This window comes from Mustela nivalis, assembly GCF_964662115.1.
Source record: "Mustela nivalis genome assembly, chromosome: 1".
Taxonomy (NCBI): Eukaryota; Metazoa; Chordata; class Mammalia; order Carnivora; family Mustelidae; genus Mustela; species Mustela nivalis.
In genome coordinates, this window is record NC_139020.1 from 105,516,490 (window position 1) to 105,532,110 (window position 15,621).

The 15,621-nt window shown below is 41.3% G+C and overlaps 1 protein-coding gene and 1 pseudogene across 6 annotated transcripts in view; both read left to right on the plus strand.

The window, feature by feature from the left end:
• The first annotated feature begins 1,872 nt into the window (after window positions 1-1,872).
• LOC309860092 (small ribosomal subunit protein uS2 pseudogene) lies at window positions 1,873-3,332 on the plus strand (annotated as a pseudogene). Its single transcript has 2 exons — window positions 1,873-2,675; window positions 3,054-3,332. The product of its transcript is annotated as a small ribosomal subunit protein uS2 pseudogene (transcript).
• A 1,248-nt stretch (window positions 3,333-4,580) lies between these two features.
• SENP2 (SUMO specific peptidase 2) overlaps window positions 4,581-15,621 on the plus strand; it is a 33,373-nt gene continuing 22,332 nt past the window's right edge. Inside the window, exons 1-5 of one of the 5 annotated variants that reach the window (XM_082693688.1) lie at window positions 4,581-4,899; window positions 7,145-7,200; window positions 12,037-12,170; window positions 12,572-12,638; window positions 14,768-14,858. In XM_082693688.1, coding sequence (XP_082549814.1) covers window positions 4,799-4,899; window positions 7,145-7,200; window positions 12,037-12,170; window positions 12,572-12,638; window positions 14,768-14,858 — 449 coding nt within the window. In that variant the 5' untranslated portion in view covers window positions 4,581-4,798. The remainder of the gene's footprint in view (window positions 4,900-7,144; window positions 7,201-12,036; window positions 12,171-12,571; window positions 12,639-14,767; window positions 14,859-15,621) is intronic. The other 4 variants (XM_082693692.1, XM_082693689.1, XM_082693690.1 and 1 more) reach the window with 4 other exon arrangements.

The window sequence follows — 15,621 nt, forward strand, 5'->3', positions numbered from 1 at the left end:
CTTAATAAATAAGAACAACAGTATAAATTTGCCTTCCTTAACCACCACCACAAAAGACAACAAAAGAGGGATCGCCCTGCAAATAAATACAAGAGGGACAGAATAGAAGAGGAGGTGGCTTTTGCAAAGGCCTGAGAAATGATCAGGCACCATCAGAACTACTGTCAGAAATGACAGAAATGTCAGAAATGACAGTTCTGATGGGTTTGGAGAGGGGAAACCGCAGATCCCGTGGAAAATGCAGGATGTGGAAGTGATCAGTAAATTGGCTTATTAGATCGTTGAAGAAGAGGGAAGAGAAACATTAGGCTTTGGGCCATGCTGGCTGCTGAAGTCAGTCCATCACACACATGAGTACATTTCATTGGCCTGCAGATCTGAGAAGCAGGTTCGATTACCTCTATTTTACAGATTAGGAAGGAGGCTCAAGTAGGGCGGGGTGCTACTTCTCCATAAGGCAGTCCAAGCCCGTGAGCAGCTTTTGTAATAAAATCTAGGACGAGGAACTCTACTTGCTTTTGGATAATAAGGCCAGATTAGACTGAATAAGATCAACGTCCCATTATTAGGAGGGTATGTTTTTCTTGAATACCAGAGTTGATCCCCGGAAGGAAATTAATCTCCAGGGTGGTGAACTATGTTGGATTTTAGACGCAAGAGGCCCAAACCAACAACATCTCACCATTGGGCTCCTACCCACTTCTATCAAATGGCCCAGAACTCTGGCAGGGGTCAGCAAGACCAAAACTCACAAGAAATCTTTTAACACTCTGAGTGCTGGTAAAGGGAAAATGTGCAAGATTGAACAATGAATTGGAGGGCTAGCTGGGTCTTTACTGTTCTGTGGACAGGAGGAGAATTAGGGATGGGCCTTGGAAAGGCTTGAAGGAGAGGATCTCCGCAGGAGGAAGAGGAAGAGAAGGAAAAAGATCTTTTTTTTTTTTTTTTTTTAAAGATTTTATTTATTTGACAGAGAGATCACAACTAGGTAGAGAGGCAGGCAAGGGGGTGAGGCGGGAAGCAGGCTCCCTGCTGAGCAGAGAGCCTGACTTGGGGCTCTATCCCAGGACCCTGAGATCATGACCTGAGCCAAAGGCAGAGAAGCAACCCACTGAGCCACCCAGGTGCCCCAAGGAAGAGGATCTTTTCAGAAAACTGGGCAACCATGGAGGATACCCTAATGAAAACCTAAGCACCACCAGCAGTACAAGGGTTCAAGTTATCCAAACCAGGGAAGAAACCTCCATGTCCTTGTTCTTCCATAGGGCTTTTGTTTTTGTTTTGTTTTTATTTTCTCTCCAGCCCTCTTGTGAAGAGTTCTGAGGTCCAGGAATGGCTGTTAGCAGTGGTGGGTTGAGGGGTGAGGATAATCCCACTCCTTGCCAGTGGACAGGCATTGGCCTATGCCTCTACTGAGGACCACTGGACAGCAGGGGCACTAACTGGCAAAACCCCAGGCAGGAGAAACTATAAGGTTGAGTGGCTTTCTTTTCTCCCTTTCAGAGGGCAACCAGAGACAGTAAGAGGACAAAAAGGGGACGTGTGTGGAGGTGGGGGTGGGGCAGTAAGTGAGGGTGGTGCCTGGTCATTGCTCCACTGAAGAGTTACTGTTTGTTCATGAGGCCCAGGGGGTTTGGACAGAGGTAATTCTAAAGCCCTCCACTTTTCATGGAGGGTGACTAACATTTTATTTTGTGTATGTGCAGGTGCTTTTTTAGAGTTAATTTAGAGCCCAGCCTGAAACACATCAGGGTAGAGGTGGAGGAGAAATTCTCTTCTATCTCTCTCATGAAAGATGTTGAGACTAGTGGAGAGATGACTTTGAGGGAAGGAAAGTCCTTCCGGGAGGCAAAGAGCAATGGATGTTGGATGCAGTACTTTTAATAGTCACTTCTAGATCAACTGGTCTTTGCTTTCCACACTCCTCCGCGAGGGGTCCATCCACTGGCATTGTTCTACATTCCTATGATAACTTAAAGGGAAACTTGTACAATGTCTAGAGCCCTTGATGTCCTGCAAATGAAGAAGGAAGATGTCTTCAAATCCCTTGCAGTGTGAATCCGCTTAGGTGGCACCAAACTTGACTTCCAAATGGAACAGTCTACATACAAAAGAAAAAGTAATGGGATCTACATCATAAATCTGAAGAGAACCTGGGAGAAGCTTCTGCTGGCCACTTGTGCCACTGTTGTGGTGGAAATCGGTGCTTAAAAGAAAATGTCCAGGAATGTTGGCCAGCAAGCTGTGCTGAAGTGTCCTGTGCTCTTGGAGCCCCTCTTATGGCCAGCCATTTCACTCCCAGAACCTTCACTAACCAGATCCAGGCAGCCTTCTGGGAGCCAAGACTTCTAGTGGTTACTGATCCCAGGGCTGCCCACCAGCCTCTCACAGAGGTGTCTTATGTTAACCTGCCTACCATGGCTCATGTAACACAGATTCTCCCTAGTGCTATGTGGACATGGCCATCTCTCGCAACAACAAGGGAGCCCAGTCAAGTGGGTCTGATGTTGGCCGGGGAAGTTCTGTGCATCTGTGGCACCAATTCCCCTGAACACCCATGGGAGATCATGCCTGATCCCTACTTCTGCAGAGATTCTGAAGAGTTGGAAAAGGAAGAGCAGACTGATGCTGGGAAGACTGTGACCCAGGAGGAATGGCAGGGTGAATGTGACGAGGCTTTGGAATAGAGGTGAGGTAAGGTGGGGTCTGGAGCCAACCACCAAGAAAGATGAGATGTCTTTAGTGAAAAATGGTGGTTTTATTAAAGCGCGGGGATAAAACCTGTGGGCAGAGAGAGTTGCTGCCCTGGGGGCTTGTGGAGTGGTGATTATATAGTCAGGAGTCTTGTGAAGTAAGGAAAACAGAGGTTTCAAAATAACTTACATGTGCTAAAGATGACTGACCTACAAGGTACCTATGAGATACTGGAGGCCTTGCCATTGTCAAGTTAAGGTTGTCTTCCTCTCTAGCAAGGTATTAACATTAAGATAGTTGGGAGATTCTTGGAGGACTGTCACAGGTGTCCCACCCAGAAGTGAGGGTCGCGGGGGGAGGTTGCAGGGTGTCCGCATATGCTTTGTCTTTGGCTTGCCTTCTGCTCCCTCATCAAATGGACGGCTCCAGCTCCTGAGTTCACTGCTACTCAGCCTGAAGTCGCAGACCGGTTTGAAGGCTGCAGGTGCCCTCTGGGCCAATTCAGCAGTTTCCCTACTAAAGACTGGAGCGCCCAGCCAGCTGCTGAAGACTGGTTTGCAGCTCCCACTGCTCAGGCCACGGAATGGGTAGGAACAACCACTGAGTGGTCTTAAGCTGCTCTTCCACAAAGGCAAACCACGTGGAACAAGGTTGACAGAAATTAAACAGTTTCTTTAAAAAAAAAAAATCTTTTGGTCTTTGTAATTCTATTCTCAAACTCTCAGTGATAGTCTGGTGTTAGCGGTATTTGGAGAATAAAGGGAGGGGCCACTTGGGATTTTCTTGGGAGGTGTGACAGGCATAGGTGGGTAGCTCGTGGTCCTGGGGCTCCAGGTGGTGACTTGCACCAGAATTCCAGGACACTTTACCGAGCAAGGGACACAGCTGTCATAGGGAGTGCCTGTGTTAAAGTTCAAGCAAGCCGGGAAGTCTGCCCTTAACTGAAGCCTAGGTAAGGGTCAAGTGAAAGTCAGGAATGGATTTGTGGGGCAGGAAAAAAGAAGGATTCCAGTACCGTTTGGAGAAGGGGACTGGATATTCTGTCACTAAATACGGTGGGACTTTTTCTCATTGATTTAAATTAACCAAAAGTGTGATTTCTAGATAGCAAAGCGAGAGTTAATCAGCACTCCAGGCCAGCCTCGGAGAGGTGGGGGAGGAGGCCAATAGGTACTCCTGGGCCTCAGGTAAGGCCTCTTATAGGGTCAGTGAAGCTCTCTTTTGAGTTCTGCCCCTCCCCGTCCCTCCCCAGGGTGTGGTTTTCCTTTCTCTGGTTCCTACCGCACTTTGCACGTAATTATCTTGCAATTCGTAATCGTGTCTCTCAGGGTTAGACTCACAGCAAGGGCCAGGGACTGGCGCGGGCTCTCAGATCCTGGTTCCAATCCAGCTACACCACTAGTTAGCTTTGTGACTTTAGGCAAATAACTTAATCGCTCTACGCTGGATTTCTTTATTTAAACATGGGCACAAGACTCCTCCCCATCGCCTGGGGGTGCTGGGAGAAACGCAGGTGACCATGTGTATAAAGTACTAGACGGAACGTATATGCAAACTAAAGGGCGGTTAACAGGATAAACATTTGTTAATTGATGTTAACTACCTATATTTTGTGCCCTCAACAAACGGTTACGGAACACCTACTGTATTTCAGGCGTTCCGAGCGCTCCCTCCCGGGTGGAGAAGCCTCACGTGCGGCCAGTGGGCCTTGCCCCGCGGGCCGTCCGGCGACTGGCTCCGAGGGAAGAGAAAACCCCGCCCACAGCCTTTTCGATCCCGTCAGCGATTGGACTGGGACCGTCTCGCACGCATTCCGGTTGCTAGGTTCGGGAGGAGAAGGTGGGGCGAAGCTACGCGTGCGCAGATTGAGGACGAAGATGCTTTCCGGTCGGGCGGGAGGAGGTGACGTCAGGAGTGGTGGCGGGGTTGCGGGGGGGCTCTTATAGCCCTCTGGACGTTTTATCTGTGGGCCCTCCGATCGCGTCACAAGTCGGCGACTGAGCCTAGGCGGTGGTGGCCGAGGCGGCGAAGGCGGCAGCGGCGGCGACAGCTCTGGGGTTTGCTTCTCGGGGTGTGTCGGCCGCCGCTGCTGCTTGGGCTTGGTATGTACAAATGGCTGGTTAGGATTCTCGGCACCATTTTCCGTTTCTGTGACCGGCCGGTGCCCCCAACCCGGGCCCTCCTGAAGAGGCGGCGCTCGAACAGGTGAGAGAGAGGGGGCCGAGCGCCAGCCTGGCTGTACCCCCTCCCCCACCCGGGGCTCGGTCGGGAGAGCGCTGCTCCAGCCAGGCAGGCCCCGCTCGGCCGAAACAGCTGGACGGGCCAAGGCTGTGGAGGTGCGAGTGGCGGGTGTCCTGGTGACGTAGTCGCTCCCTCCACGCTGTGCGGATGCGCTCCGGATGATGGAGCGAGCTAGTTGTCTCTGGAGTGGCCCGCGATGGTTAGGATCTTTGATGTTCTTGTCAGAGTCCAGGCTGCTTGATGTCAAATGGGGCTGTATCGTATCTTGCTACTCTTAGGTTGAAAACTAAAAATTGAACGAATACTGTCTGTATTGTGGCTCAGTGTTTACGAAGCACGCTCCCGAGCGTCATCTGTAGGCAATAAATGCAGCTAAGGGAAGTGAGATTCATAGCTTGCCCAAAGCCGTTTTGACTGCAAGAATTGTTCTCTTAGCACCAAGAAACAGCAGCTGTTTTGTTCTGAAACAGCTGTTAAACTGTGTGTGTGTGTGTGTGTGTGTGTGTGTGTGTGTGTGTATTTCGCGGGGGAGGGAGGGTGGTACCGTGCTTTAGAGTTAGTGTATGACGGAGAAAAATTAGGTGTCTCATTCCTTTAAAAATTGTACTCTACAATTCAGTTAAAATTTTGGGAAACCTAAAAGTTGGTTTGTCTCATTTCATACCATCTTGCTGGAGAATTAATCTGGAGAATAAAATACCATACCAGTTCTGTACACCCCACCATCAGCTTTTAGTGATCAAGTGTTCATTTCGGTGTTTTTTTTTTTTTTTTTTTTTTGTTGTTGTTTTTAAATTTAAGCCTCAGGATTGTTGAAGGCTGGTTTCTTGGAGCTTGAGAGAACAAGATGATTTAGTACATGAGTCTGAGAATGCAGGTCATTGATGAAATTGGCTGTTGGCTGAATTCCATCATGTGTTCTAGAGAGTCCAAGGTTTCATCCTATTTTCTATCTTTTTGTGAAGTTGTTGTGAGGATCATTTGAGAACATGTTGTAAAGTGCCAAAAGTGACGCTTAATATATATAAGGATAGTGTTTGTTTATTCTACACCATGGGCCTTGCGCCGAGGCTGGTGCATGATAGGCATTTGTTGCTTATTTGTTGAATGAGAGAATGTTAATTCCCTCTCCCCTATCCTCTCTTTTTGCTCTGAATCCCTACTTTCAAATATGGAACAATGATTTGGAGATCAAAACCCTGTTCTTCACCACATATCCTTAATCTAAACAGTTCTTTACAATGTAAGCCATTTTTCAGTCAAAACAAAGCCAGGAGCTCTTACTGGGATGCTTAAAGTTGTGAACTGAATAGTATTCTCCTAGGATTTATTCTGTTCATATTTTTGGTAAAACTGATCAATTATAATCATCTTGTAAAAGATGATTAATAGTATATCATAAGCCTTTAACATTCTTGAGGTATAGGTCCAGAGCTTTCCCAAATATCCCAGTTTTTTATTATCACTGTAATATCGTTTCCATGATAGAAGTGCAGTTAAATAGAACAACTTCTCTAAGAATTAAATTTTAAGGCTTCTTGTATTGTCTACTTCTAGTGAAGTAGAAGATTGCTTTCCTTTCGGGGAGAGATGAGGAGATGTCATCTTTCAAAAGGAAATTATTTGTTCTTTTAATCATTTCTGGAGGGCAGCCTGGGTGGCTCAGTCGTTAAGCATCTGCCTTTGGCTCAGGTCATGATCCTAGGGTCCTGGGATCGAGCCCCACATCAGGCTTCCTGCTCAGTGGGAAGCCTGCTTCTCCCTCTCCCACTCCCCCTGTTTGTGTTCCCTTTCTCACTGTCTCTCTCTGTCAAATAAATAAATAAGGTCTTTTAAAAAGATAAAATCATTTCTAGAGAGAAAAAGGAAATACTAGTCCTAGACTTTTACCTATGTTGATTTACTAAGCCAAGTGATTTCTGGCCAGTTTCAGGTTTGTACTTTAGCCAGATTACAGATTATCATTTGATAGGGAGTTTTGAGTGCCTTTTCAAATAGTTTAAACAATAGTGTTAAGTCCTCAAATGGTAAAGGCCTACTATAGAAGAGTGTTTTCTTTTTAAGCATCAGTTGAATCTCATTTTCTCTGGACAAAGTGAATGGAGGAGATATGTTGTACGCATCCTAGGTTTACTTATAGAAATGTCTGTATGTATATGTAAATATAGAGAGATTATATATAATTTTTTTCTTCTCTCTCTCTTTTTAGCACTTTGTTTTCTACAGTGGACCCTGATGAAATACCAGCCAAAAGACCAAGATTAGGTATTGAATATGATAATTTTTAAAATTAAAAATTTTTAAGTAGGAAAAGTATATGTGTGGGGCAAAATTCAAAAGGTAAAAAGTATGTACAGTGAAAAGTAAGTCTCTTTCCTGTTCTTTTCTTTTCAGTTATCTTTTCCAGAGGTAACCACTGTTATCAGGGACTAGATGATCTGCTCAGATAAATAAGGCTGTATGTTGAACATGTATTTTAAAATTTTCAGTCTTCCTATAAAGAAAAGGTACTTTTTATTTTTGAGGACAAAACATGATAAAAATCTCCTTCAAAATGAGTCTAGTTACATAGCTGAGTGAATGAATCTAATGTGTTGCCCAGATTGTTTATTTCTCTGTATCCAGAGGGCTAGACATAGCTTAATAGAGGAGATCAAACCTAGATTAAAGAAAAAAGGCGAAAAAAGGCACAACGGAGTGCTATAATATTATTTCCTTTGTTTCAAAAATGAATGTAAATTTCGATATACCTCCAGATGCGGTAGTTAGGAGTAAACATGTCTGTTAAGATTTCATTTAAATTCAATGAATAGTTATTGAGCATGTCTTACTGCTAAGCAATGTGTTAGGTTCTGCAGGAAAAAGAAAAATGAGTAAGACAGGGTCTCTATTTTTAGGGACCTTAAGAGTTGTATAGGTATATGATTGTATCATCGAGGATATAAGACAAGCATATAAATAATTACTAATGTCAGTAAGGAGACAATAAATGAAATAAGAAAGATAGTAACAAAATACTGTCTAATTTTTAGCTGATAAAAAGTATCAGTAAATTTTTGGGGAAAGCAAGTATGTGAGATGGATCTTAAAGTATGGGTGAGATATCAGCAGAGCAATAGGAAGGGAAAGCATTCTAGGCAGAGGGAACAGTATGGGAGAGTTGTGCAATTCAGGAATCAGTGAATAGAACTCGGGAAAAGTTGGAGAGAGAGAAGGGTATCAAATTAAGAGGATTTTGAATGCCAGATTCATGCTAAATTCATTAGGACAGTATTTCCCAAAGCACAGGGTAGATACTAGTTCAGGAAATGATTTTAGGGGATACAGCATTTCAGAGCATTAAGTAGCATGTGAATTATGTTGTATCCTTTTCATTTGTTTTTAATTTTCTGATTATTTCAAGTAGAAAAATCTTGATCTAATGCTATGTTAACGTATGTTTTTGATACTCATCTACTACCTGTGACTCTCCCTTCTGTTAACAGGCCACCTAAAACTTACATTGTTTCATTTCTTTACATTTATAGTAGTGATATAAAGTTACCTTTCAGATACATTTGCTTAGCAAAAAATATGAGTCAATTTTGAACAAAAATGTAAATAAATAACAGCAGGTCGATGGTGGTTACATCTGAAACTCATGTAGCATTTTGTGTCAGCTGTCCTTCAATCAAAACAAAGTGAGAAAAACAAAAAGAACTTTGAAGGTGGTATTACAGAAGGTTCCTGAAATAATTATGGTGATCATCTATTTCATGGACTTCCTTCCATGTTAAAGACCCGTCCCTCCATGATTTCCATGAAATATGTATTATATGTATTATATGTATTAATATATATATATATACACACGCCATATATACACACATACATATATGTGTTATAATTTTCTGAATGGATACTATAGAAAGGAACCTAAGGCAAGGAACAAGCGGCAGGTAGCAGAGTTTGTAAAGGTCTACAGGAGTGCATCTGATAGACCTCTCTGTGATTATGCCTCTTAAGCACTTGAAATGGGGCCAGTGTGACTGAGGACCTAGATTTAATTTTAATTAAATATAAACTTAGGTGACTACTTGTGGCCACTAGCAGCTATGTTGGGCAATACTACTCTCTTGTTTGCTTTTGAGAGGAAGAAACAAAAGGAGGGTAGAAGGAAAAGGAAGACCTTAGAATTGCAGACTCATGATCTTAGAGATGAAAGGAATTTTAAGAGAGCTAACTTAGTCTATTGTGAGGAAAGTAAGGTGGTCTTATCCCCATTTTACAGATGAAGCAGGCCAGCCTGTCTTCCTTCCCACATTCCTCCTCCCCCTTACTCTTCTTCCCTCTCTCGCCTCCTCCCCCTCTTCTTCCTCCTCCTCTTCCTTTTTTGAGTTACTGAAATCTTTTTGGCATAATCTCAAAGAATACCTAGATTTTTAGGAAAAAAGTATTACAATACTTCTTAGCATCCACTATTTAAGTCTGTTAGTTATTAGGAATACCACATGCCCCCTGGGGTCTGGATAACAATCTGTGGGTCAAGCACCAATCTCTAAAGCTCTTATTCTTCCACTTAAGAGAGTACAGCCCAATATAGGTGATAACCCTCAACATTACTAGAGGGATAACCTGGAATTCTCTAAATCTTAAAATGAGAAACAAGTAATTTGCAAACTTTGATACTTTTACCTATTCTCTGGTTACAGATTACTTCACATTGCATTCTGCTTACTTAGCTATCACATCCTCCCTGTTAAGTTATTCCCCTATTTTTTAATTTCTGTTTTATATCATTTTATGTTCTGGAGTGCTTGTTGTTTTAAAGCCACCATTTCAGTTTCAGGCTTTTTTTTTTTCCCTCTAAAGCACAATGTGGATAAAATGATAGTCTCTTTCTCTCAAACTAGTGCTTTAAAGCCCTTAATTGGGAAATAGAAAGGAAATTGTAGAGAACCAGTCAGCAGCGTAGGAAATGAGAAAAGGGTAGTGTCATAAAAGGAGGAAGTGTGGCAAGCACTGAAATCTACCCCTCCCCCTTATTTACCTTATTTACTTACTTACTAATTTTGTAATTTTTATTTCTGGTGGCAGGGAAGGGTGCATCAGTTCTAACACGTCTTCTCTCTCTCTCTCTTTTTTTTAAATTTTTAAAATTTTCATTTTTAATTAAAAAAATTGTTTAAATTTAATTTTATGTTTTCAGTGTTCCAAGATTCATTGTTTATGCACCACACTCAGTGCTCCATGCAATATGTGCCCTCCTTAGTACCCACCACCAGTCTCACCTATCCCCTACCCTTCTCCCTTCTAAAGCCCTCAGTTTGTTTCTCAGAGTCCCAGTCTCTCATGGTTCGTCTCCCCCTCCATTTTCCCCCAATTCACTTTTCCTTTCCTTCTCCCAATGTCCTCCATGTTACTCCTTATGCTCCACAAGTAAGTGAAACCATATGATAATTGACTCTCTCTGCTTGACTTATTTCACTCAGCATAATCTCCTCCAGTCCCATCCATGTTGACACAAAAGTTGGGTATTCATGCTTTCTGATGGAGGCATAATACTCCATTGTATATATGGACCATATCTTCTTTATCCATTTATCTGTTGAAGGGCATCTTGGCTCTTTGCACAATTTGGTGACTGTGGCCATTGCTGCTATGAACATTGGGGTACATATGGCCCTTCTTTTCACTACATCTGTATCTTTGGGGTAAATACCTAGTAGTGTAATTGCAGGGTCATAGGGTAGCTCTATTTTTAATTTTTTGAGGAATCTCCACACTGTTTTCTGAAGTGGCTGCACCAATTTGCATTCCCGCCAATAGTGTAAGAGTGTTTCCCTGTCTCCACATCCTCTCCAACACTTGTTGTTTACTGTTTTGTTGATTTTGGCCATTCTAACTGGTGTAAGATGGTATCTCAATGTGGTTTTGATTTGAATCTCCCTGATGGCTAATGATGATGAACATTTTTTCATGTGTTTGTTAGCCATTTGTATGTCTTCTTTAAAGAAGTGTCTGTTCATGTTTTCTGCCCATTTTTTAACATGGCTATCTCTAACATACCTTCTCAGTAGAGGGATAGCCTTATTTCATCATAGATGTTTATAGCTGCATATTTTATACTTCGCTAATTCTACCTTGGAGTAGCCAGTGTATAATAGGCACTTAGTAAATGGTTATTTAGGAGTGCATTGTTACCTGCCTAGGAAGTAAGGACAAATGAGTGAGTAAATTTTAGTGCTTCCTGTCAGATTCTGCCATACTTAGTGTCTGTGTGCTGCAGGCTATGCCCCCGTCTCTTTGGTTTATTTATTTTATATATTCTGAGCTCATTGCTAGAACTCATTGCTTACAAGTTGTCATTTCAGGGCATTTCTTTATGAATCAGTATGTGATTTGCTAAAGTGATGATTTCATGTTTTTTTAGCATCCAGAAGAGACACCTTATTGAAAAACAAAAATCACAGGATTCCTGGCAAGCTCAGTTGGTAGGGCATGCAACTCTTGAACTTGGTTCCTGAGTTCAGACCCCACGTTGGGCCTAGAGCTTACTTTAAAAAACCAAGCAAGCAAGCAAGCAAACAAACAAAAACAGGGGCACCTGACTGGCTTTGTTGGTAAAGCATGTGACTCTTTCCTCTGCCCCACCCTGAGAGGGAGGGAGAGAGTGCGGCTGAGAGGGTGGGAGGGGGAGGGGCAGAGGAAGAGAGAGAATCTGAAGCGGGCTCCACCACCAGCATGGAGCTCAGTGCAGGGCTTGATCTTAAAATCCTGAGATCATGACATGAGCTGAAATCAGAAGTTGGAAGCTTAACCCATGGAGCCAACCAGGTGCCCTGCATGTGACTCTTGATCTCAGGGTCATAGGTTCAAGTTCCACGTTGGGTGTGGAGCCTACCTAAAATAAAACAACCCCCAAATCCCAGAATCACCATACTGGAAATCTAGTTATTCAGATAGGAGAAAAATTACTTTTATGGATACCTTCTTATTTCAGTGATTGAAAATAGGACTTCTAATAGAGATTGAGAGAGGCCTTTTCTAAAATATAATCTTATTTTTTTGCTAGAAGTTTGTTACTCTATATGTATGTATAATCTATATTATATTGTCTAGATTATTTCATTCACCAAGTCAAAACCAGTCTCTACAATGCTGCCAGCTTATTTGGATTCCCATTCCAGCTGACCACAAAACCCATGGTAACTTCTGCTTGTAATGGAACACGGAATGTGGCCCCTTCAGGAGAGGTCAGTGGGGATAGTGTTACATTGGGGCTACTGATCTTTGTACTTAATCATTAAAGTTAAAATTCAGAAATATTCTTTTTAGGAATTTAGTGGAATGACATTTCTTTCCAGAAATATTGATGTCTTTATTGGCCTTGATATAAAGGCCAAGAAAAAATATTTGTAAAGAGCCCAATTACTAATACATCTGTTTTTCTTGTATAAGTATATGTAAAGAACCTGAAATTGTTATTTTATACATAATTTTGTGAGTCTTTACCAATTAAACTTTTGGTCTTACTGATAATGTTTCTTCTGTGAGCTAGTGAAAGAATCACCAATAGAGTGATTTTTTAAATATTAAAAACTTACTTAAATTCTAAAATTGAGATACTACAGAGGTGATTCTATTTGATTTTAAGGTATTTTCGAACTCTTCATCTTGTGAACTGACAGGTTCTGGATCCTGGAACAACATGCTGAAACTGGGTGAGGTGGTCAAAAATCTTTCTGCTTTCCTATACCTTTTTCTGCCTCTGTTTTCTGAGTTTTGAGAATATGAAAGGAAAACAAACACTGATTTGGGATAAGAGCACAGACATATTCTGTCTACCTTCTAAAAATTATTGGATAGTTTTCTTTTAGAATTGTCATTGAATTTATTATTTGTGTTTTCTATTTGTATTGTCAGTGTTCTTAATATGACTTGGTTCAGAGTTCATTCATTAAAAAAACAAATAAAAACATTTCCTGAGAGCTTACTCAGTGTCAGTCATGTGTTAGGTTATCAAGAATAACAAAAGGACAAAATAATACATAAAACCTTTCATAACACAGAAGACATTGGGAGATGGAGAGAAGTGAGTTGGGGGAAATCAGAGAGGGAGACAAACCATGAGAGACTGTGGACTCTGAGAAACAAACTGAGGGTTTTGGAGGAGTGGGGGGGGGGTGTGGGTGAGCCTGGTGGTGGGTATTAAGGAGGGCACGTTTTGCATGGAGCACTGGGTATGGTGCATAAACAGTGAATTTTGGAACAGTGAAAAGAGATGAAAAAAGCAAAACAAAACAAATAATGATAAAACCCTGTCTTTGAAGGATATCATCTGATTGGGGAGCAACTTTAGGTTTCCAGTTTTCATAGTTTATGGATTAGGAACCTCCATGTCATTCTAGGAGCCCAAAATTGAATTGTTTATTGTACATAACTGTATAAAATTCTATCATGGGGAAGAACAGGAAGAATCCAGAACACAGTTATTGTACATAATTGTATAAAATTCTATGATGGGGAAAAACAGGAAGAATCCAGAATCCTGATAATGGCTGAGATCTATGTCACACAGCCTATAAAGTTCGAGATAAAGGGATAAGAGCTCTTAGAAAAGTTGTGGGTTCAGGAGTCAAAGTGGAAGAAACTAAGGAGGTGATAAAAACCTTACAGTAGTAAGTTTCCTTCTCAAGCTTTTTAAGTAAGGTATTTCTGGTGGCAGAGAAGAGCAAAGGGGAGTAAATGCATACCTCTGAGTCTGAGAATCTAGTTCCAAAGGACCTGGAACAAAGATAATACTTTTTTAGAGTCTTTCATTTCATTTTAAAAGTTAATACAAATTAGATTTTATAATCTATTCACATTGTTTGAATATGTATATGTTAAACATTATTATTAAAATGGACATATGGAAGGGATGGTATGTTTGTCTTGTGACTTAGGCATCAGCACTGTCTTTCTGTGCGTTCGTGTAGCCTTGTCAGAGAAGCACAGGTATTCTGGGGACAGGTTTCTTGTATAAAGAAGTCTACAGTCTCCTTCCGTCTTTCTCCCCTTTGCCCCAGAAAAAGAAAAAAAAAAAAAGAAGTCTACAGTCTCTTACTTGAAATCCTTGAAGATGTGTTGGGGAATTTAGAATTTTTCATATTTTAAATATATTGTCTTTTTGAATATTGTTTAAAAAAGTCCCATTAGAATTGAACATTGGTTCAAATCAGGTTTTGCAAACAAAGGAATTCAGGTCAGTTTAAGTTCTGCTGCCACAGACTTAATGAAAAAACTTTCAGTTTTAGATCTCTTTACATTTTGGAGTCCTCAGAGGCTCCTTGGCTGTGCAGTAGCTGCATCAGTAAATGTGACTGATGAGAGTTTGGTTACCCTTTTATAAAGTCTTTTATAAAGTCCAGTAACCATCTCACAAGTGCTTGAGGCTTCTGGTGAAATGTGGTAACATATAGCAGGTTTTTGTTTAAAAATACTTCTGTTTTCTTGGGAAAAAGAAATGATTTGAACAACTCCCTCAATTTGGGTAGATTACATGGAGTTTGTAATCATTGAGTCCCTCATGCTTTTTGATGGTCCCAGACAGGGACACTATAAAAGCTTACCTGTGAATTTTTATCGTCCCTCTGAGATCAAAGAGAAACAAAGTTCTATTGCTTTTTCTTCAACTTTTAACACTTTGTGCTGCATCTCTGTATGGTAATGGCATTTGAAAGGATAAGATATTTAGTTCTATAATGTAGACTGTTCACAGATTTTCTAATGCAGACTGCTTACAGGTTTGGGGTCTGTGTGTGTGTATGTGTATGTGTGTTTTATAATTACAAATGCATTTTTAAAATAGGTAATAAATCTCCTAACGGAATAAGTGACTATCCAAAGATCAGAGTGACTGTAACCCGAGATCAGCCCCGCAGAGTCCTGCCTTCCTTTGGGTAAGTGTTAAATCCTGCCTTTTTGTAAATGGAAACTAAGCACTTATTAGGTGCTCTCTCTTAGGCATTCCCACTTTTGTTCTGTTATGTAAGCTTGTTAAGTAAGTAGTCTGAGGTTATTAACTTCCCAGATATCTTACAGCTATTGAGAGATTTGAATTCAGGTGTGTGTTACTTTCTCTGCATAACAGCCTATGCTTATAGCATCTGATTTTGAAAACTTTTTAAAAAAATATTTGCTCACTTCTAAACTTTATTTTTTTTTTTTCAAGAATTTTATTTATTTGAGAGAGAGAAAGAGAGCATAAGCAGTGGGAAGGGGCAGAGAGGGAGGGTGAGGGAGAATATCTCCAGCAGACTTCATGCTGATTGTGGAGCCCCAGATGGGGCTCAGTCCCATGACCCTGGGATCACAACTGGGACCGAAACCACGAGTTGGACACTTAACTGACTGAGCCACAGGCGCCCCTAAGCTTTGTTTTTTTCATTAAGTTTTTTATTTTAATTCCAGTATAGTTAGCATACGGTATTATCTTAGTTTCAGGTATATAATCTAGTGATTAAACAATTCTACACATTACTGAGTGTTCATCATGCTAAGTGTACTCTTCATCCACAATACCTGTTTTACCCATCCCCCTACCCAACTTCCCTAAACTTTATTTTTTCCCTAAACTTTATTTTTTGAAGTATAATATGCATATGGAAAATGTAAAAACCATGATGAATTTTCATATACTGAACACATCAATTTTGTGTACTG